General features: G+C 34.7%; 1 protein-coding gene across 2 annotated transcripts in view; it reads left to right on the top strand.

The window, feature by feature from the left end:
* Nucleotides 1–23,934, top strand: part of TTC27 (tetratricopeptide repeat domain 27) — a 140,397-nt gene that overhangs the window by 9,927 nt on the left and 106,536 nt on the right. For both annotated transcript variants that reach the window (XM_068403671.1, XM_068403664.1), the window contains exons 4-8: nucleotides 7,092–7,232; nucleotides 10,068–10,170; nucleotides 15,210–15,374; nucleotides 19,449–19,585; nucleotides 23,763–23,875. In XM_068403671.1, coding sequence (XP_068259772.1) covers nucleotides 7,092–7,232; nucleotides 10,068–10,170; nucleotides 15,210–15,374; nucleotides 19,449–19,585; nucleotides 23,763–23,875 — 659 coding nt within the window. The remainder of the gene's footprint in view (nucleotides 1–7,091; nucleotides 7,233–10,067; nucleotides 10,171–15,209; nucleotides 15,375–19,448; nucleotides 19,586–23,762; nucleotides 23,876–23,934) is intronic.

Below are 23,934 nucleotides of genomic sequence, written 5' to 3'. Positions count from 1 at the left end.
TCCCTCTTTAGGATAAGGTAGAAGCTGCATATCTTGCAAATAGCAGAATATCTGGTAGATACTAAGAGAACATTACATTTGGATGCTCAGTATCCTGTTAGCGTCATGGATGATGCCAAGTGAATTGTAGTATTAGTACAAAAATGCTAAATGAAATAGAGCTTTTGGAAGAGGGAGGGCATGTAGGTTATGAAACTGAGGACTGTCAATTTTATTTTCTTTGGCATATTTTTATGTACATAACTAATCAACACCATAACCTCCTTTTAGTGAGATGCATATATTGTTTCTCATGGCAGTACCACACTCCATCTTATGACTCTCCTGCACCTGTGGTTCAGCACAGCTTGTTCTGCATTAATTTTCCTCTTGGAATTAAAGCTATGGTAATATAAAGATTACTGCTGCATGTCAGGAAAGAACATATCACTAGTCTCTGCTAATGCTAAATCTACACATCAGTTTTAATTTAGAATTTCACTGTGAATGATGTATGGACCATGAGCAATGTAAATGCTGTGAACTGTGGCATGAGGGGAAGTTTGAGTATATGAAAAGTTTCACATAAAACCATTGGATCTGTGTTGCATTATTGTAGCATGTTTTTGTAAGAATCGAAGTCCTACGCTAGGTTCACTTGCAAGGTTGTATTTCTAAATAACTAATTCAGATACAGTATCTCTCCCCTTTTTTAGATAGATGTTTATCCGTTTGGTTTAACTTTTAGAGCTGAGATGGTGTGTATATAGGCTTATTTTTTTGCTCCATTTTTCATACTAGAAATTCAAATCTTATCTTCTGATGATTAAATAAGTAATAGTGGAAACCGAGTGTGCTAAACCTTCTGGGGCGTGAAATGAGTTAGCAGAAATTTTAAAGTATGCTATTTCTGGGGGGAAAATGAGTTCAATTTGCCTTTATATATAATCAAAAAATAAGAAATACAAACTCATTTCTTCCATTCTCCTTATCATTTGTTTATAAACTTTAAGATTATAGTACTAAAATACTCTTATAATCTGTGGGTTCTGTTTACTGAAAAACTCAATATTCTATGTTAGTCTATATGCACAGGCTGCAGACTAACACAAAAGCTGCAACCCAACATGATAGTCGTAGAATTGCTGTCATTGATGGAGATCACAGACCTGTAAAACACAATGTTCATCATTTCTATTAAACATCCCATTCATTGTCTGTCTTAATGGAAGAATGAGATACTAATTGCTTATTGAATACGGCTTCTGTTTAGTTTCTGTTATGTTTCTGCTGTGGCTGTGAATGTAAGATGCATTGAAAGATGTTTGCTTACACAGAGGTAGTATTCCAGAAACTAAATTGGCAAGAGATTATAAAGGAAAACAGACTTGACCATACTTGACTTCTAATGAATACTGCATCAGACTTTGATATTGCTTCAAGGTTTAGCTGTTTATGCATTCATGCAGAAGAAGTTTACCTTTGTTTATTACTGCTATCTATATTATCTTCTTCTGAAATGTTAGTGGAGTTTTTTTTCCAAGACCACTAAACATTTATGTGCTAAAATAGAATACCCAATTCTATTCTTTATTAAACGTCTTAATTTGAAAGCTTTTGTATGTTTTGAATTATCTTTATGTACTTACTTTTTTTTCCAAGGATTCTTAGTATATGAACACTCTGTAAAAAAGAACATCTCTAAAAACTGACATTTTTGTGCTTTCATTAATCCAGCTTTCCTCTCTTGCATACACAGATATTCAGAAGTGGGTTAAAAATAATAGCTCTAACTTTTCCATCTGTTGTAATCTTCCATATTCTGTTGTCAAGACTGATACAATCCCTTTTTAGATAGACCTTCCATTTTTCAGGTTTTCAGACTAAAATGATCTTTTCCCATGTCAAGGTTAAAAAATTTTGTCTTCGTGTTTCTTTTAGCCTGCTCTAAGTAGCATCACTAACTTTCAGCCTTACAATGTCATGTTTATTTCAGGAATATTTTCAAAACTGTTGTTCTTATCTTCAGTACACTTTATCAGATTAGTCTTAACTTTATGTTTTCAGGCTGTATAACTGCTGCTATTTCTATCCTTTGAAAGTTTCACCTCTAGGTCAGTGGCATAGTTTCATTTCTGCTCCCAGATAACTTCTGAATGCATCATTAACTTCTTATGAGTGCATTAAGACTGCATGAGACTATAATTAATTTCAGTGAAGAGCAAATAAAATAACCTCTTTTAGATGACTTGCTGGTAGGGGCCTCTTGGATGTCTTCCATGAACAGTATTTGTGAGTATGTGTACACTATTTCCCATCCTCCAAATTGATTCCAGCCTTCTCTGTAAATTATAGTTACATTCATGTACTCTATTAGGATTTCTTTTTATGTCCTGCAGAACTGGCTTGTGCTTTTCTCTTTTGAGTCCACACATAAAAGTAGTTCAGTAATTTCTAAACAGAAAAACAGCTAGCGTTTTAGTTATTAGGTGGCTTTCAGTTTTCTAAAATAACTTTGAGACTTTACTATACCAGTTAATAGTCTGACTGATACTACCTTGATTTTTTTTTTAATAAGTGGTTTGTGTTAAAGGAAGATTTTAAAAGTACTGGATTTCACTTAAAATGGATTAGCAATTCTTGCTTTGTTCTTGCTGGGATTAAACTAAAACATTTTTAATGAGCTAAGTGCTTATAACAAGTGGGATATAGTAATGCGCTCCTTGTGTCTTAAAGAACTGTCACTGTAAATGAATAAAAGGTACAGAACTGTTGAAGTTGGAGCATATTTATTCTGCCTTAAGTTTCAGAGTTTCTGCATAGTAGCTTATACAGTTGAGTTTTGTATTTTCAGTAGATGAACTGGACAAAACTGTGTAGTAGGACTGATTAAGACCACCAGTGGCTGCAAGAATGTTACGAGGACAAGCTGCTTCAATTGTTTGTTGTCTGATTTCATATTCACAAGTAGGATATATTTGGTGACAGTGAGAAGATCCATCTGGAAGAAGATCCCAACGTGTTAATTGATGATACATGTAAATAACTGGTAGGAATCTTTCAAATGTATATATCACCAGCTCCTGCTGGCCTTTTTGTAACTTCCAGGTTGATTCCAAATAATGAGTTTTGGAATGCGTTTGAATAATTCTTTTTCGTTATATTTGTATTAATGCTTCTTTTATGCATTGTTTGATCCTTTTGCTGGAGGAGACTGAAATACTGGCACACTTCTATTGATATTGATAGTCATGTTCATAATTCATATGAAAAACAGCAATATACTATGTAGTACTATTGTCTCAAATCCAATATCATTCCTTAGCCTTGTTAATTCAATCTGTTGGGAATTCCTTTTTCCAGACCCAGATGCTTGGCTGCCATTAACATAAACTATCTAGAAAAAAGAAAGAGTTGAATTTTAGGCTGACCGATGTGCTGTTTCAATACCAGTGACCAGCAAGATACAGGCTTTGAAGATTTTGCAAGTTTCTCCCTCTTGTGGGGAATACAAGGATGGATGATAAAGGTGAAATGTGGAGGCAGAGTCTTGTAAGCAGAGATAATCTGTGAAAGTAGCCTACAGTCTTGCCCTACATTCCCTTGCTATGAATATAGAAAAGAAGGGAGATTCTTAATGCAGCCACTTAGAAAATACTCCCTTAAAAATGCAAAGTCACCCTCATAGGGAATACGAACAAGACCACTCATAACTAACTGCTTCTACATGTAGCACTCTCAGGGAAGACTTGCTTATGCTAGCTCACCTTTATTATCTTTGGTTTGCAGCTCAGTTCTACACAGGTTACCTGTTGCTCGTTTGGATCGTGAAACTGGAGACAGCCTCCCCTGTAATCTTATCTCCTTTGCAGAAAGTTGAAGAGAGAAGCAGTTACAAACAAAACCAATTTTTCCATCCCCTAAAGACTAGAGCGAAGACTGAATTCTGTTCCAAAGGACCAAATCTTTGGCTGGTGACCTCACTACATCCTCCATTTTTCTGGAAGATATATTACCTTAGCTTTGCCAAATGACAAATTGTTGTGCAGTAGTCTTTGTGCTGTTTAAAATCTGAGAAGCCCAGTATATAAGGCTTACACATACAGACAGATTCCTTATTTGATAGTTTGTTCCCCCACCCTTTCCATTTTTTAATCAAGTCTTCCCAAGCCTTTAGTCTGGCTTTTTCTACCTCTGTGTATGTCTGCAGTTACCTTTTTAAGATCTAGGGGAAGGATCCCCAAGACTGAGAGAGTTGATGAAATGTTAGGAAGGCCAGTTCAGAGCAGTTCCTGATACGAAAGTAAAAGCATACCAAATGCTCGCATTGCCTCTAGTCACTATCATTAGCAGGAAAAGAACACGAAGCCCCTAAACTAAAATTCTCATACTGTTTATTCTCAGAGCTATTGAACATGAATGGCAGAAGCTTTTTTCTGATTATCATCGTCATTGCTCAGGTGGTAACAGTTCTGCTGGGAAATACTTTTGAAATACTGTGAAAACTGAAATAGCCAAGAGTACTGTCCAGCTTGCTGTTGATTTAGGGCATTAGTAGTAGTTAACTTAACAGTAGCAATTAAGTTACTGTGTGGAAGTTGAATACATAACCAGCTGTGTTTCAGAGATTAAAAAAATATGTAGTTAGAGTTGATTGAACTGCTTTTGTCTGTATTTAGTCCAGAGGTGGTTGAACAGAACCACCTGCAGGTCCAACAGAAACTGGATGACTACTTCAGAGATTTCTCAGCATATGTTCATAAAGTAATTATCTAGTATATGTTTCTGTGCTTTAAGAAAATTATTCCTGAATAAAATAATTACATGTTTTGGTGGCATGTCTGGTGAAGAATAGAAAGACTCAACAATCTAACCCACGTTTACTAGGTCAGGAACATTGTGTTAGCATGTCTTGAGTTGTGGCCATTTTGAGATATGTGAATTTTTTGAACTATATGAGATAGGTTTGACACTTTGAATATTTAAGTGTTTAAACACAAGAAGACAAGCTCAAAATTTCATTTTACTCTTAGCCGATGTTTTAGGGATTTTTGTGGAGTTGATTCCTAACTTTTCAGCCCTTGAAGCTGTAGAAGCTTAAATGTCTACCTCTTATGTGTAGCTGTTCTCTCATCTTAAAGACTACCTTAGGACAGTAAATTCTGTTGTTAGAATTCCGCACTTAGAGCAGAAGCTAGAAGAATGAATGTTTGATTTAGGATTTTTCAGCTAAAAGAAAAGGATGTCTGCTTTCCTATATGGGATTTGCTTCACGGAAAAGAACATGGATTTGTTAAAATAGAAGAAAGAAGTTCTTTGGCTGTGGGACTTGTTGGCTTATTGTCAAGGCTGTGACATATCATCTCTCCCTTCTCCCTCCCTCATTACATTCCTTGTAATGTTACATTAGCTGGACTGAGCTCTCCAGTGAAAGGACTTGAAATGTGAATTTGAGTTTAATTGGTTGCTACAGTGCTTAAACAAGTGTAGATTACTATAGTATAGCAAGGCTGTTTTAGAAAATGGTTTTATAACAAAGCTTATAGCTTCTTTGCTTTCCCACTGAGTATTTTGAGAGTGGTCTACTTTGATTATAGAAAGAATGAAAAAGGAGCAGGTGGGGAAAAAAGTTTACATTAAACTAAAAATTATAGTAAATATCCTGTTGTGTATGCATGTGTATTTTAAAAATTAATCTTTAGAAGTACTGAATGATGACTTTCCCTCTCAAAATCAGACTAGATATGTTGGTAAGGCTGTTCCTTTCTGAATCACTAGAGGTGGGAGGGATCTGGTATACTTCCACTTGGCAGTTTCTTTCCTTTATTCTCAAGTGGTTTGTCAGACTATTGTAAACTTTGTTTTCCATGGTGGAATAGAAATGACTGCAGTGATGTCATGCAAGAATTCCACTTTGAGTAAATAATTTAAAGTCCCAAGTCATTGTCTACAAAGTAAAAGTATTTTCGATGTTAATGCAAGATAAATAGCTAACAAACCTAAGCAAATCAGAAAAAAGCGCCTGAAGATTACTCTGTTATTAAAAAATGAACTAGGGGAATAATGTGGCTTAACAACTTTTGTCTTCAATGTAACCAGTTGGTAAAGGTATTGAAAAGAGTTTCAAATAACTTAGGAATTACATTACTCATTTAATTTAAAAAGCTGAAATGTAGTTCAAATAACTTCTATCGTGGTTGTGTAGACTGAATAAGAATCTTTCTCAGGCAGGTGTCTTCAATGCAAGCTGTCATTTAACCTTCTCTTCTTCTCTTTCCTTTTCGTTCCCTTTTCTTGCCCCTTTCATACCAACTGAAAACAAAAGCCCTACTTTTTTTAGTTTGCAAAGGAAACCTGCCATATGAGAACCAGGAATAAACTGATGAACTGACATCTCCCTGAGCCTGAAGATAAACTACTTGAATGCTTTCATTGCATTAAAAGGGAGAGAAGAATAGGTGACTGTCAGATGACAGTCACCACTGAGAGACAGATTCCCTGGAGAGCTACTTCAAATTCCTTAAGTAAAAGAATTACTGTAGGGAACGTCATACAGGAAAGCATCCAAAGCAGGGACAGGTTTTTATTTATTGGATAAAGGGAAGAATGGCACTAGTATTGCTGCCCTGATGCCACTCCAACACTCTGGGGAAAGAAGAAGATAACACGTATTGACATCACTGGAGGAATATCTAGTGTATTTGAGTGCTGTAGGATTAATTTAATTAACAAATTATTTTATTTCTGTGATTACAAATTGAATGGCATGGATTTACCAGAAGCTTTTCCTTAGATCATGGGAAGGATTATATTACTGGAATGTGTTTGGGGATAGTGTTGACTGGGCATAGGCATTTCAGGTAGGAGGAAATCAGTCTTTCAGACCATGTTGATAGGGTGTATCAGGACAGCAAGAAACAAGGCAGAATTCACCATGGCTTGATAAAAGGGTGAGACTCGAAGAGATGGTGATTTTTTTTTTTTTTAATGTTTTGAGCACTTTTTCCTTAAATACAGGAATAGTTGCTTTTTCTGATTCTATATTACGTGATTTGTTTATAAACTTATTTATGTTTCCTGAAACTTGTCATTTTTTTTCGTTGTTCTTTCAGCCGAAAATGCTGCATGCAGCTATTCTGAAGATGCTGGTTCTAGATGGTGAATCAGTCTATACCTTGACTTCTCATCCTATTTTGCTGCTTATAGCCAGGATAATCCTTGTGAATTCAAGACACAAACTTGCATCTCTTCAGGTAAGAAATATGTGACTAGTGATTATGACTGCCAGCTACTCATTAATTGGTTCTCTCATTCTTTTCTTCGTACCTAATTGAATCAGTATAACTTCCATTTCTTTTTCTGTAGCTCTGAGGTTTTTCCCTCTAAGAAACAGTTTAGACAAAGTGATTACAATTAAACACAAGTATCTTTTTCTTAAAGATAAGCTATTTTCTCACTATCTTCTCCAGAAGAGAGAAAGATGCATTAATTACCTGGAAAAATTAGAAAGTTTAATAGGAAGCAACTTTTTAAAAAGAAGACAAATACTTTATTTGACATATAATATCATAAAATACTTTTATTGACAAAGACATTATTTGAGAGGGGACAAGTGCCCTATAATGCAGCATACATATACTATGTCCTTTTTAATAAGCTTTGGGATACTGTTAACCGTTACTGTATGAATTCTAAGCCATGAGTTCTAGATGCCAAGGAAGTCATCTCTTGTTTGTCATTGTCCTCTACCCCTTCTGCAGGCATCCATGTGGTGGCTACCTTAATTCTGTGTTATGCTTGTACATTAAAAACAAGAAGGTATGATGAACCTCTTCTTGAGAGGGTTTTTGTCTCTTCCTCCTTTGTAGTTTAGCAGCAGTATGGTTGGTAGCTGGGCGCTCTGGAACTAGGGGACTTTTAACAGCAGCAAGTTGTCTTTATTGCATTCCAGTTGAACAGAATTTGGCTGGAGATCAAAATGCCACATGGTCCCTCTTTATGCTTGGCTGACAACATCCATTCCCAGCTGGGTCATTGTATGAGTGATGAATTAAACTGTGTGGGAGATGGCTGTACTGCATTTCTAGAAGCCAAACTCTTCCATCGTTTTCCTTGTTATTCACAGATGAGTGCTGTTGAAATTCAGCAGTTGGGTCAGTCAGGGAGGCAGAAAATCTGCCTGGTATAGAGAATTCCCTTGCTGCCTTCCCTCAGACTGACATAATGGGGAGGCTGCCTTCTACCCAGTGGAGATTCAATTACTGCTGGCTACATCAAGTTTGGATAGTAGTTCAAAGGCAACAACTGATAAAAGCTACTTTCATCAACAGGTCCATGTAGCAATTAAAGATTTGCCATTCTTTCTTGTTTCAGCTTGATTCAAAGGAAGTCTCTTAATACTTTTGCTTCTTTAAGATTGGTGCAAATAAATTTAAAAGAGGGTAAATTACTTTGAAATATATTACCTAAAGCATTAATAAAGCCCTGTTTTTTTGAAAAATGCTATTGTACATGGAAGATTAAATGCTTAAAAATAATCCAAAAATTCTTAACTTGGCTCCCAAAAAACTAACATTGATGATAGAATATTGTACAGAGCTCAGCTGGCTTACCTGAAACTTTATAAATATGTTCTTTCTGATTCTAACGTTTCTGAGTGGCAAGCATCAGGCCTCAGGAAATTGTATCATTAAGCTGGATACTCAGTTGTATGGGAAAATGAATTCATTATATAAAGCTAAACTGAAGTAATTTGAAACTTATTTGAATTGCCTTTAGGTTTCTAAATAAGTGATGAAATGTTGGAATTTGACCTTTTTCACAAAGTCTGTTGTTTGTGTGCTTTTACTCTGTTCAGCTTGATATCAAAAGTTGTCTTTCATTGCTTTTTGAAATAGGTGCTATGATTCTTTTTGATGGTTCCTTTCTAGGGACATTAGTCAATTACACGTGATTGGTTTAGATGTTTATGCTTGAATAATATACAGCCCTTAGGTCAGTCTGATGTAAGCATACCTGTATAAAAAGTTCAGAAGGTAGATGCCTCTCAGAAGCAATCGAACATCTGTTTCATAGAAAATAATCAGTGTGCTAACAGTGGCAGAATAACTAGTAATCATTAGAGCCTAGGTAGAGGTATGTCCTATGTTCACAGATGATAATCTTAAATATAATTTTGAGAATAGAATATTATATTATCAATTAGCTTTTCCATGCATTTCCAGCTGGTGCAGCTAGAGAGATAAGATATGCTGGGGAACTTATGTTTTGTGTACATAGCTTTCTAAAATTGGGTATTTCCTGAGCTGTGATTCAGCTCTGCTATAGAACAGTTACTTAGTTCAGTAAGGTATTTGCCCTTCTGAAATTCCACATACAAACATTAATACTTTCAATTGTGATTGTAAGGTGTTCTCATGAGCAGTTCTGGTCCTCTTCCAGCTCTCTCAGTCTCCTTTCTACCCTCATCTGGAGAAATAAAAAAAAGGTTAAACAGAACAGGAAAAAACATATAGAAGGGCAACACTGGATGATCAGAAATACTGAAGGGCTTCCATACAAATTTAACTAAATAATCTAGGACTCTTCAGGCTGGAAAGATTACTGAAGAGTGAGATCGTGGCTGTCTATTAAAATCATGAATATGACATGAAAGAAGACAAGTAGGAAACATTAATTTTTTTTTTTTGTCTTTTTCTGTTAGAAGAATTAGGAGGTATGAAATCAAAGTAGCAAGTGACTACTCCAAAATAAGCACACACAAGTATTTTTTTTTATCTTCTGTTCACAGAGTTTCTTACCAGATTGTGGTCCTAAAGATTTGCAGGGTTCAAAGAGCAGCTAGAGAAATTAACAGAGGAAAAGCCCATCAAACTCTTAGAGCACTGTAGAGCTACTTGAATATGTTCATCTTTATGCTAGGTTAGTGCTCACTTTTTATATAAACCAGGTATTTTTGGATGGGTTTATATTTTTTAGACATTAGAATCAAATAGATTGCAAAAATCTATATTTTAAAGCCATTTTTTTCTTTTTTTAAAAAGGATCTATACTTGTTGTTAACTTGAAGTACCCGTATTTTCTTTCAGACATTATCTTGGTGGACTCTAAGGTGTGTGAATATTCACCAGCAGTTGTTAGAGGAGAGATCACCTGAGCTATTTACTCTTGCCCAGATCTGTATAAAACAAGGTATGTTTCTCATTACTTGGTTTATTGGCCTACAGCATCAGTTGTAAGTTGTCATGGGGGAGGGGAATTTATAGGCACAACTCTCGCAACATGATGCTTGTCGGACACTTATGTAACTACGGAGAGTAGAGAGGGAACAGGATTCACTTAAATTGGCATGGACTTACATGGCACATGCTATTTTCCAGCCTCTAAGATGAAAACGGGAATATGTGATTGTAGGCAAAGGTTTTCTTCCCCTGTGTTTAGCACTGTTAACTTGTCACAAGCTCACTTGAAGCTGTTCTGTACAGTTTTCATTTCTTACTTAACTGAGCTCATTTGGGTTTGAAAAGGGAATGTTCTTGTTCCCTTCATGGGGGAGAGAAACTTTTTTTTCCTTTTTTTTCCCTCTATCCCCACCTGAGTTTTGAGATTTGTTACCCCTCTGCATTGTATGTAGAGAAAATAAACTACATTAAACCTAAATTTTTTAATATATGTGTATATTGATGTTTACAAAGGTATAATGTAGAAAGTTAAAATGTCAAATGTAATTATATTGCTTGTGTTTTTTTCTAAGAATAATAAACTATTAGTATCATTTGCTACAGAAACTGATAAAGCTGGAAAAAGGAGGCAAGTTTTTATGTACATTTGCCCCTCACCAGTTAGTTAGCTAAAGATTCTTCATTTAATTTCACAAATCTGAGATTTCCAACCACTTACATTTAAGAAATTTTTTATTGCATTTAGAGATGAGCTGTCATGTATGTTTTATTTTGACAAGGAAGTTAATCTTAAATGCCAAATTTTCAAGTTTCCCCTCTCCACCAAACCTTAATGGAGCTTTTTTGATCTGAACGATATGTAGGTTCAGGCCATGCAAATTATGTGTAAAATATGAAGTGGGTTTTGGTCGTTGAAGATCTTCCAAAGAGGTAACAAGGATGTTAGTACAGTAATGAAATTGAGCAAGGATTTTATTGGGTCCTCTGCAGTGAAGAAGCAACTGACATAATGCTCTTACTGGATGCTAAAAGGACTGGAGTGGAAGCCTTGTGTTGCAATTTATGTAAACTATGATTTTTGCATTTTTTTCTACTTTATTAGAGAATTTTGAACTAACTTCTAGACTTATCTTGCATAGGTATGGGAATCTTAAGATTAAACTCTAATTATTCTTTAGTCTGCAACTTTAAAATTTCTAGTTCTTGGAAAGTTGGAAGTGTTGCTGATTTGATATACATATTAGAAGGTAATTGAAAGGTGTAATTTAAGCGCATCATGATAAATTTGTTGGCATGTTAGTTTATAGGCTAAGGATTGGGGATGGGGGTTGGGCTTGAATAGGTGCGAAGAATGAAATCTAAGTTGCATTTTTAATTTTCCAAATCAAATTATAGCAAATAGAGTTTTACTTCAAAAATGAGTGTTGTCAGTGGGTTGGTCTTACAAGTTTAGCCTGTTTAAATGCTTGTATTGAAAATAAAAATTCCTTAAAATGTGACTTCCGAGATATGTTGTAAAAGCTAATCTCGCACCTACTTCTTATAGCCATTTTAAAAAGAGAGTTGTATAGAGGTGGTCAACTGTTCCAGAGAGGGTTATTTTGTTCAGTTTGATGGTTAGGGGTAAGCTTTTTGAGACAAAATTGTAGTTGCTTAGTTTTAATGTAGTAAGGCTTGAATATTTCTGTGTTAGATTATACAAAACTTCTAGAATGCATATTTTCTCAATATTTACCTAAAAATATCTATACATTTTATATTATGAAATAAGTGGTGCTGGTGTGCTTCATTCAGATAAGGAAGGTTAAGGAGATATGTTTGCAATATTTTTAAAAAAAAGCTTAGAAACTGTAAATGGTCTTCTACTCATTTCTTGGTAGTTTTTTTTGTTGTTCTGAGTATGTGTTCCGTAGATGTCCAGCATCAAAGATATTTACATGCCAGTGGTTTTTTGGAGTTCTATTCGAGTACTGCAACCCTTGCTTGACAGAACAGTTTTATTATATTAACTTTGGAGAATGCAGAGCACATGAAAACACTTTTGGGTTCTGTTAAGTAGATAAAATCTGTAATAGAGAAATTTGTAGCACATTTATGTGACTGTTACATTTTCTTCTTGGAAATACCTAAAAACTTGGAACAAAACTGAAAGAGAAGTAATCATAAAATTAAGTAAAATTCATTGACTAGATGATATTGGGTAGAGATACAGTAGTTTGTGCAGCCCTGATCTTTGTAGAGGATGCTGCTGCATATGCACAGATACTAAATAAGTACTAAGATGCCTGTTTTCAGTGACCTGTTTTGAGACTCCTGGATATGGTTTTCAGAGAAGATGATGTAAAGGACACTTGAATCTGTAGTGAGTTTTTCCAGGCAGTTTTTGGTGCCTGCTGCCTCTAACAGTTTATTTACTTTGTAATTAAAGCTGTCTGGTGTTTCAAACAAGTACCTTCCTATTCCATGAAAGAAATACTTAATAAATGTTTTAAATTGTCTTTGATTAGGGCTTGAAAAACCCACTTGTTTGTTCTGTATCAACTTAACTAGAAAACTTTGTCTTAATTACTAGAGGAAAAGACCTTCAAATTCAGGAGAAATTATCTTTTCTGTTTAAAATACATTGTTCTCAAGTGTAAGGTCAACATCATCACCTGAATAGAAGACAGCTGCAGTGATTCCCTGCTGTTCTGTAGCAGCTCTTGTACAAAACCAACAGGGCTCATCACAGTTTCCCAGTCATTTGGCCCTGTGCAAACATAGTATGGGATGCCGGATGGATGTCTGAAGTGTGGGACATCAGTGCTTCTGTGCAGCTACATCAATTCTAGTAATATTGTGAAGCTTTCCACAAAGGTCCTTGAAATCTCAAATGCCTAAATTTATCAAGTTTTGGGATTAGCACTGTGAGTAAATGATATTTAGATAGGGAGTGGTAAGACTGCTTCTCAATGTATTACTTCAGTTCGTTATAGCAGTATATATGGTTTCAGCACAAGTAATTTTATATTCAGATCATTGAAACTTGTTAGCTGTGGAAAATCAAGAAGTAATGTATGATTACAGACTATAACGTGTTTTATTTTTTTGAAATTGAATCAAAATCATTCAGTTGAAAATTGCATTTTTGTGCAGTTTCCACATGTGTACTTGCACATTCGGTATCTTGTAGGCTTTGTTGCACTGACAACAGCCCTTCAAGATTTAGTGGCTCAAAGAGTCAATGCAAACCTATGTTTGCATTTCTATAAAACCCTCAGTGCATTTTTGAGTGCTTTTAATAATACCTCATAGAAAACCCCATTTTATTTTTTCCTCATGTTAAATAGGACTTTTGTCCTTTGGGAAACCATCAGAGTGGTATTGTATATGTATAGAGTATGAAAAGCAGGTAAAGATGGCAGATGTCCCAAATCATTTACTGAATTTTTTTTCCTGCTTTTTACAAAAAACAAAGCTTTTGTTAGAAAGGCAGATGTTTTATGGGCCTGTGGGCATTATTCTCTTTTTTAAAAAGGAGAATGTGTTCAATGATAAGTATGGAGAAAAGCATTAAAACCTCAAATCGTTTCTTAAAGAAGAGTATACGTTACTTAAATGTGAGGTTAGCATTCAGCTAACTTTTACAATTTTGAAATAATGTGTTTGAGATAGGCTTTGTGTTAAAAACAGTAATTATATTGCACAGACTTTGTTTTTAAATAGTTTTCGTCTCTTGAGGGTTTTTTTTTTAAGGATTAAGTTGTAACCTGCTGCATTCTCTATCTTACTTTAGTTGAAAACTATTGGAGTAATATTTTTAAATTACCAATTTGCTTTCATTAAACAAAATCTCTAAATTCAGACTTTGAAAAAAGTTGCTACTAGGTAGGATTTATCCATGCAAATTCTTGTTTACTGAATTAAAAAAGCTGTGTAAAAATATTTTCAGACTTAGCAGCTTTCTATATTAATTAAAAGATTATGAGGGTTAACAAGTACTCAAAAAACAAAAGTTTAGGAGGTTTAAACAATAAAATCAGTTTTGCTACAGTTGACTGAAAATCTCCAAACTCAAAAGTCAGAGAAAAATGTTTAAAAAACCCTTGATAATATTAGTTTTTCATATAGTAAGACTTTACTAATCTTAATAAAGCATGTTTGAAAAATTAAGCAGCCATTGAGTAACACAGCATCTATGTTTTCCTTGGGTACCAGTCTTTTTAGGTACTGTGATGCTGTGAGCATTTAAAGAACTCTGTTATGTAAATATTTTCTGGCAAAATAAAGAAATAAAGCCTGAAGCAAAAAATCACTTCCATTTAAGAATAATTCTTATGAATTGGTTTCAACTTAATAGTCTGTATTTTACTATGCAAGAATATTCTTTTGTCATTTACTGTATTTTTATAGATAGATAGAATTTAAATATGTAAGAAATACAAGTGCTTCTGTGCTGGATGAAAAAATATCAAGTCTTCTTTCCTAAAGTTTTCAGATTTATTCATGAAGGTATTTTCTGCTATTCAGATGGAGAACATGATCTTTATCACACAGCAAATCAGTAATTATTAAAAACCAACAAACAAAAAACCCCCACACAAACGAAAACCAACCAAACATAAAACCCCTAAAGAGTCCTAAGTTCCCATTTAATGATCAATCTGCTGGTGAAACTTTCTCATTTGAAGCCTGCTACTTAAGGGGAAAATATTACCTCAGTATTCTGTATTCTGAGTTACTATGTTCTTTAGCAGGTCCAAGACAATTAGAGATGTTTATTTCTTGCAAAAGCAATATATCCCAATTCAACTTTGCTGTAAAATATAAGCAAAGATTAAACTTTTGTTTGTTCTAGTAGTAATCCTTAGATATAAAACTGGAAAAAATGCTTTAAATAGTGCATGTCTCTTATACACTGACCGTGGATTTTTAAATGGGTGGAGGTGTAAAGAACAACAGGTCTGCTTTAAGCATAACAGACTTTCTCTCCTCGTATTTTAAATGTATTTTTAAAATATCATTCTCCTGGACTTCATCCTGATAGCTTTTCTTTTTCTTAATTTGCAGTGGCAGAAGCAGAAACTTTGTTCACAGGTGGTGAAAGCTGGCACTTAGCAGTTCAGTTCCATCTTGAGTGTGCATATACATTTTTGTATTACTATGAGTATAAAAAAGCTAAGCAATGTTTCAGTACGGCTAAAGACATAACGAAACTGCAGATTAATCTTACTGGTAAGTTTTGCTTGTACAGTCTATGAGAATGGTTGGTTGGACCAAACTAACCTGCGGCTTGTTGGGCTTTTTTAGATATCCAAGTAAAAAAGAACTATATTTTGAAAAAATTACTTTTAGCAGGTAGGACTTATTTGTTTTTTGAGGATTAGCATTGCTTGGAAAAGGAAAAAAAAATGCCATCTAGTTACAATATCAACCCTAATATGGGTATCTGAGCAGATGTGATATCACGATCCTTCCTTCTTGTGTTTCATATCAAATTGTAGGTCTAGTTGTCTCTGTTATGGAACTACTGAAACTACTTGGTGTCATGATGCATAACTTTGTTTGGAGACACTTATAAAGAAATCTGCATGATGATTTGATGCAGTCTTTCACCTTTTATGCCACTAGCCTAGATCTGCTCCATGTAAATAGCATTTGAAAGTCACTTCCAGAACTGTTGTTATCACTGGAAATGAGTAGAGAAGTCAAACTTCTGATGAACAGAAACATCAAGGATTCAATCACTGGAGATTTTATAATTACTCTTTCAGAACCTGTTCTTTGGAGTCAGGGAGATCAGATTGCTGCACTTTTAACTTCATTTAAAATTACATGTATAGATATGGGACTGTTTGGTCTAGTTGGTCCTGCTAGGTAATCAAAATGACATAAAATGCACACCTTTTCTGTGTGAGAACTTTTAGTTGTGGAGGAGTAGAAATGCAAAAACCTTTATATAGTTTTTTCTATAGACTTAGTAGAAAGCACTAAAGAACTGAAACTTGCAGCCTCCTTACCTATTACACCACTGTATGTCACAAGGCTAGCTGTTCCTTTGTATTTAGGTTGGAGCTGCAGGTACTCCTGCTTATATCCTGAGTCAGTTTAATATTTTAATTAAAAAAACAAAACACAAACACAAACACACACCCCTCCTACCACCAAAACCAAACAACTTTTGTGGAACTCCATGCTCATTTCTTCAAAGGTTTTAAAGGTTTACTTTGAAAAATCTGTAATGAAAATCTTGTGGCATAATGTTTTTGCATAACTATGAATTGATTATATTCAATAGTATCTGCTTAAAACATAGGAGTAATTTCCATACATTTGTTTGAAGGAATTCCATGCATTTCAATTGATCCTACTCTTTTTTTTGTATGTGTAACATGTACTGTATGTGTGATGTGTTCCATGTGTGCAATGTCCTGCAAACTTGATATTATAAGGTAGTTTTGTTTAAAATTAACCTCTTTCTTGTTTTTTTTTTTTTTATTAAAAACATCAGTGCCTGTGATGATACTCAAGCTATAAAACTTTAATTAACTAAGAACAAGTAAAATCAAAGTGGTGGATGGCTATTCACTGATACTCCTCAACTTACATGTTGGATTTTTTTTTTCCCTTCGAAGGAGTTCTTTAGATTTTGGATGAATAATTTCCATAAATCTAACCTAGGAAAAAAACTCTTGTGTGGAGAGGAAAAAAAGAGTTTGGATGCAGTGGAATTATTTGTATTTTTTATTACTTTACCAAGAGGTTATGCTAGTCCCAGAGAGAGGTTGTGGTGATATAGTCTCTTGGAAAGATGTTGTGAAACTCCGAAAAGTTCTGTGGTTTATCTCCATAGATCTATTAGAATAGTTATGAGGGATGTCTAATGAGAAGGCAAATGAACTGAACTGAACATGTGGGAATTGTTGGCATTCTGGACAAATTCATTTGACATGCATGTTTGGGCTAAATGGAAGGAATGTTACATCATCAAAAAAGACTTTGCTTTAATGTGAAAAAATTCAACCTCTAGCAAAGACATTTTCAAGGCTTTTGGAAGGAATTTCCTTTTTAGGAAAGGATTTTGAGAGTTTTTTATTCTTGATGGTTGTAATCCATACTAGTTGAACATTTTATTAAGGCATGGAAATATATGCTGTTCTTAAAGAGAGAATTTAGAACCAATAGTTTCTGAAGTTATTTTAGAAATGTGTGGATAAATCATACTTGTTTTGGCTTGTGTACTTTTTTAAGTCCCATTAATCCAGGTCTGTGCTGTATTCATCATTCATTAAAAAGCATCCTTATGTCCCTCACAATGAGTCACAACTATCAACAACTCCACAAAACAATTTCCAGTAAAAGAGAAGACTGTGGGCCTTCTTGCATATAAATTTACCAAAATGAATGGTGGTAATCCAAAATAAATTTAAGATCAACAGATCTGGAGGATTAACAATGCTGAACTCCAATTGGGGATTGGACTAGATGGTCTTTCGAGGTCCCTTCCAATCCCTAACATTCTGTGATTCTGTGAACTCTGAGATCTGCATGTTGTCTGCTTATTATTTTCATGCCCAGTAATGCACCCCTGGGAACATCTAATGTGGAACAGAAAGTAAAGTTTCTGTGTAGATTCCCTGTCTTTTGTGAGGATATATGGTGGTATAAAGCAAACAAAATTTTCCCCCAGCTTAAACACATGATATATATTTTCCACATAAAAATTATTATGATTTGTCCCTGTAATAGCAAGGAATTCTTCACTTAAAAAAATGGGGCGAAGGGTGTGTGCATCTCAGAGCATAAACGAAGCACAGTTTCTGGGTGGTAGCAAGTAAATTTACTGGTAACCAGCATAACTTTGCAAGTGTTCTATTCATCTGTTTGAGCAGTAAGATGTAATAGGAAGTGAATTACAACATAATGATTTTCAAGCATTATTAAAATCGAGAATTGAGTGCTACTGCATAAAATTAGCATGAATCATTACCCAGTATTTATCTCTGTGTGTGTCTCTCTTCTCTGCAGTGTGCCTTGCAATTTTAAGGTGATATTTTTAGAACCTTTTTCATTTCTTCATAAATTCTTAACACAGGGCTTTCCCATCAAAAGGGGTAGTTGGCAGAAAAGGAGAAATCGATTTAATTTCTGGCTTCCCTACTGCTCTCTTTCCACCTCCAGGAAGAAAAGGGTGACTGCTATTTCAGTGCCTGTGCCAGGTGATTTTTACTGACAATGGCCTCATCCTCATACCTTTGTCACATGAGCAGTCAGTCATCTTTACCTCAAAGACTTTGTCCTGCAAAATTTTCAAAATTATGATGAAATTAAGACCTTTACTTGATCTTACTTGGTTCTGCAAAAATAACAGTGGATTGGCATTCAGTCCTCGGTTTCTGTATTTGACTTTCGCAGTTCACATTATTTGAGCACTGTATCATAGTAGTAATAAGCAAGCAAACCTGCGAGTTTTATAGAGTAGTTTTTAGCTCCATTTTGGCTCTGGTTAGGATTCTGTTATTTTAAGTTACCATCCTGAAATTCTTCTATGATTTCTCTGATTGCAGCTTGAAAAGAGGTTGCTAACACAGGAAGAACAGACATGTTTTTCTTCTCAGTTGGGTATAAATGTCAATTGCCACCCTAAAAACTAGTGAAAGTTGTCTGAGGATCCAATAAAGAACTGAAGAAACAACACTGAGAGGAATTTCACATTGTGCATTCTGAATATTGATTAATTCAGTAGACAGCCTCCATTGGTTTGCTGTTTCATTCTCTCCCATGTTATTTTTACAGTATCTTATATGCCGTATTATGGTAACATCATGTCTGTGATCCTTCTTCATAGACCTAAGTCTTCAAATGAAGATTTGAAATATTTAAAATGATGGCCTGTAAGATGATATGGGATTTTCATTTGCCTAAATGTCTCCATGTTGTCATTAACTTCTAGCAGGCAAATCAAAAAGTTTTTTGTGGTTTATTGCTAGGGCATAGGTAGGGAACTGATGAAACTTGATGACTGTAAGTTTCCAAGAGACAATATGTTGGGTTATGGGGAATTTACCTAAAAGTGGCTTTGCAAGACCTATCTAGCTGTGCTTGTATATTTGTAACATGTATGTATTTGTATGTCATAGCTAGCAGTGAGAACACATGTAGTTCACTGCAAAGAGATCAAGCAGAGTTAAACCACTGCTAAATTTCATAGATTAACTCTCAATGTGTTTCTCTATTTTGCTTTTTTGTGAGCAACTTTCTAGTATATGATGGGATTACTGGTTTTTAGTGTTCATTAATTTTCTGTAGGTGCTTTGGGAAAGAGAACACGATTTCAGGAAAAATATGTTGCACAGCTTATTTTGGATGTCCAAAGAACAGATGAATTCCTCCTTCCTCACAGTGAACTAAGTCCGGCTCCAACACCTCTAGAAAACTTAACAATGGTATGTATTTGAGAATTGCTTTTTTTTCTTAAAATGAAAATGTTCTGAAGCTTTTCTTGGGTGTCTGCAAGGAAAAAGTGTGTGGTGCCTAGGAGAAACTTATGATTTCTGAGAGTTTTCAGAAAAGATGTGGGGCAGTTGTTTGCCTAATATTAAAGGACATGGGGTAAAACAACGTACGACTGTCTGCAAGACAGAAGTGGCTACTCAACTGAACGCATAATTGCAAATATGATCTTGTACAGTTTATGTATTAATTTCTAGTGACTAAAAATGATGGATTTAGGAAAACAGGTGAGAGAGATATTTTTCAAAATAGCCTGCAAGGTATCACAGAAATTCAGATTCCTAAGGACTGACAGACATGTTTAGTAACAGTGTGAAGACAGGAAATTGGTCTAGGTATTCCTACTGGCATGAATTATGTGACTTGGCCCTACTGATCTTAAAGGTGTACATGATGACTTCAGTTATAAGTTGCTCGACAACCACTGAATTGTTTTGGAATGGCATTTGTCCTTCATGAGGAGAAGTTCTGGTCAGGATTTAAAGATATTAAACTGGCTAAAGAAGCCAGAGATAAATTGAGGCATTATGGTTCAAGATTTATTCTTCATGTTGGAAAGCCTCTATGAAAAAAGGTTATGCCTTGATAGACTCCCAGGTTAAGCAGGAATCTTAAGCAAAAAATTTGACAATACTTCTCTATTTCTAGATTGAATGCGTAAATATTTTAGGAGACTATCACTTTTTTTGTTTGTCTATTAGTATGTCCTTAGTGTTGTATTCGATTTGATGAAAAGAGATTGACTGCATATATGTGCTTATGATAGAACTATGTATAGCAACCCATTTAAGGATAGTGAGAGCTTGGGGGAGGCCACTTGGTGAGTGTCAAGCTTAGTTATAGACTTCCAAGTACAACTTACCTAGAACTAAATGATAAGATGCATTGTTCTCAGTGGGTCCCTAACTGGGATGTATGACTCTTTTTTTCCAGTTATTCACAACTTTCTGAAGAATTTGCATTTGTGTAGTCTGTCTCTGATAAGGACTTTCGTTTGGAATGAAATAATAACATTCTTCCGATAAAAATGGCAGCACTGTTTTAGGCTGTAGGTATAACTTGGAATGAAATACATTATCCTTGCTAATAAAATAGTATATTCATATGTCCTTTTAGTGAACAGATCCAAAGCTGCTGAAGTAAGTTTACTAGAGAGTCTGAGAAAGAAAATTGGAGTATTTGGAACCTTTAAAAATTAGTCATGCTTATGTTATCCACCCTTTGTGTGTGTCAAATTCTAAAAAATAATATTAGTAGAACCATGTGCTGCTTTGAGAAAAACTTGAGGTATTTCAAGTTCAGACATTTTATTAACATCGTGTGTGAGTGTTCTGTCACAGGTATTAGACTAGGCTTGACTAAGTAGACTCTCTAATTCATGTGTGTGTTCAAGTACCAATTAAAGGTTTTGGGTTTCTTCCCCTTTTTCTAGCATGTCTTTATTGATAATGTAGTATCAAAATACAACTTATCCATGTAATTCATCAGTGTTAATTTTAATAGTGAGTCCTAGTATTTCTTTTGTTAGATCTGGTCTCGAATTTGTCAGCCTTGAGTGTATCTTGAAGTTCTTTGAGCTAAAATTGGAGTTAATGCTATTCTTGATCTGCCAAAAACTACCGACAACATCATTGTATCTCTGTCTAAGTTTAGAACAGATGCTTGATGTATCTTGTATACTTTTAAAGACTGTTCACGGCAAATGCATAGAAGCTAAATCTTGAGAGGTGCCGAGAATCTCCACAGAATTAACATACGCATATGGAAAGCTAAAAGGCCTATGATCATGCTGCAAAATTATTATAGCGAAATTTTCTTCTCCCCTCCAATGTTCTTATTTTACATCTGTCATTTGCAGATAAAAGAAAATACTCTATTTGCCTAAAGATAGGAATTGTCCTGAATGAGTGGAAAATTTCTTAAGAGAATTATAAACTCTGCCAATATGTATAAAGGCCAAGTTGAGACTGGTCACACCTAATTTTCATCTCCTGATTTGCAGTGCTTGCTTCTGTGGTCTTAAAGTTCTCCCCGTTATTGTTCAGTAAGATGACTGAACAGTTATTTTGCAATTAAGCAGTCAGTAATTTAATTCCATTAAAAATACAACCAATATAGCAATGTGACGGATTGTTGGACTGGTAGGTGGGCTGATTTCTGGTCAAGTGCTTCCTGCTTTCCTCTGGTCTTGAGCAATTATGTTATCTCAGATGGCACTAGAAGGAAAACTATTTGCATTTCAAAATAAACATTTGAGATTGTAAATTCAAAGCTTTGCTTACAGGTCAGTTTCTGTAAAAGGAAAACCTCAGGCTTGAGGCGATGCATAAGGACTCTTGATATGAAGTGGTATGTTAAAATAGTTTGATTAGTTTTAAAAAATTCAAAGCTGTTTTTATGTTTTGAGGGAATGAGGAATTTCTTTTTAAATCTAGGAAGGGAAGTTATGCTTTAAAACTAGCATACAGTTGCAGTATGGTTCAGTTGATCAATACTCATAGTGAAGTTAAAGCAATTAGTACTGTTTATACAGGCTAGATTTTAAAAGATTATGTAGGCCAGAAGCTGCAGATTTTTAACTAACTGCCTTATAAATTAAATTGTAATTTATGTTACATCTAATGAAGTGGTATTGTTATACTAGCGTAGTGCTCTGTTCTAAAATCATTTTCATCTGTAAGTGGTAGATAAACCTTATATATGCTAATGTAGTAAGGGAAGAAAATGATCGTATTAAACATGCCTTTAACAGTGGCAATATCTTCATTATCCCCTTAAAATAAAATAAACTTATTTTCTTCACATTCTCTGTGAAATCACAGTTTCGTTTCATTTATATAGTGATAAAATTTACTGGTGATGAATGCAGATAACCCAATTCAAAGCATTCCTGTTCACTTTTTGTTCTTCTGTGGACCCTCATTTTGACCTTGCCAACCGAAGATATTAATTGGAAACAGCTACTGCTAGTACATGGAAGGGAAATGAGTAGGAGGTTCGCAAAACTGTTAATATAAATCCATTTTCTATATTTAATGGATTATAAAAACTACTACTGGTAACTAAAAATCCAGTAGTACAATAATTGGTTTAAGGACTCTTTTTTTTTTTTTTGGTTTGGTTTTGAGTTTTTTTCAAGGGCAGGAGAAATAGTAGTACAGCTACCTCCTTCTTGCTTGCGGCCAAAGGAATCTTTTGCTGTTTCCAAACACACACAAATTCTATGAACATAGTAATTTACACTTTTCATCCACGATTATATTACTTTCTTCTTTAAGTTAAATGTCAGACAGTGCACTTCAGGTAGCATACTTGTTTCTAAAAGTTAAAATGAATACTCCTTAAACAATTTGTTCCAGAGGAAATTTGATGGAAAGTCACAAGTACTTGTCCAGGAACAAACATTTTCAGAATACTCCTTCTTGCCTTTACCAGGACAAAGTATCTGGAGGTGCTGGCTTAGTGTGTTTTTTTCAATCTGTGTTTCTTTAATTTGCAAAAGTCCTTAAAAAAAACAAAACAAACCAAAAACAAAAAGGAAGAAGAGGAGGACCACTTCCCTGTGTAAGGAATTTAACTGGACCTGGCAGAAGGCATGCTTTACATAGTTGCACTTTGCTGATACTTAAAAAGAAATCCATATGTTCCCAGAGGTCCATGGTCACTGGCCTGAAAACCTGCATGCTAGGAAAGCATTTAACATTAATCTATTTCAGCTTGTCTGTGTGTGTGTATATATATATATGTATATATATATATATATAAAAAATAGAGGATAATGCTGTGAGCAACAGTTTGAAAAGGAAAATCCTCTTCACGTCTTATTTAAGTAGAAAATCAATATCCAGGTGACCTTAAAGTTGCTCCGAATGCTGTTCCTCCTGCATGACAACTGGTATATTTGTGGCAGAAGTGGTTTGGATGATACTTCCTTCTACTGGCTTAGTTAGTTATTCTGTCATAATCATGGTAAATTGCTTTCCATTGAGTCATTTTCTGATGTTTGTATTATCCTTTTTCAGACGAGTCTGTTTTTTCATATTTTGAAGGCATAAATTTCTCTGCCATTGTTTCTATCTATTTTAAAAATATTTTTTTCTCCTCCAACAGAATTATGATTTAAATGATGATACAGTGCTTAATGAGATAAAATTAGCAGATGCTGATCAGTACCAGTTACCTGATTTGTGTGCAGAAGAGCTTGCTGTAATCCTTGGAATATGGTAAGTTAGTTCATAGTTACGTAAAAAAAAAAACCTGCATGAATCATTGTGATAATGAA

This window comes from Nyctibius grandis, chromosome 1 (genome assembly GCF_013368605.1).
Source record: "Nyctibius grandis isolate bNycGra1 chromosome 1, bNycGra1.pri, whole genome shotgun sequence".
NCBI classification, from domain to species: domain Eukaryota; kingdom Metazoa; phylum Chordata; class Aves; order Nyctibiiformes; family Nyctibiidae; genus Nyctibius; species Nyctibius grandis.
This window is presented reverse-complemented; position numbering and strand designations above follow the sequence as displayed.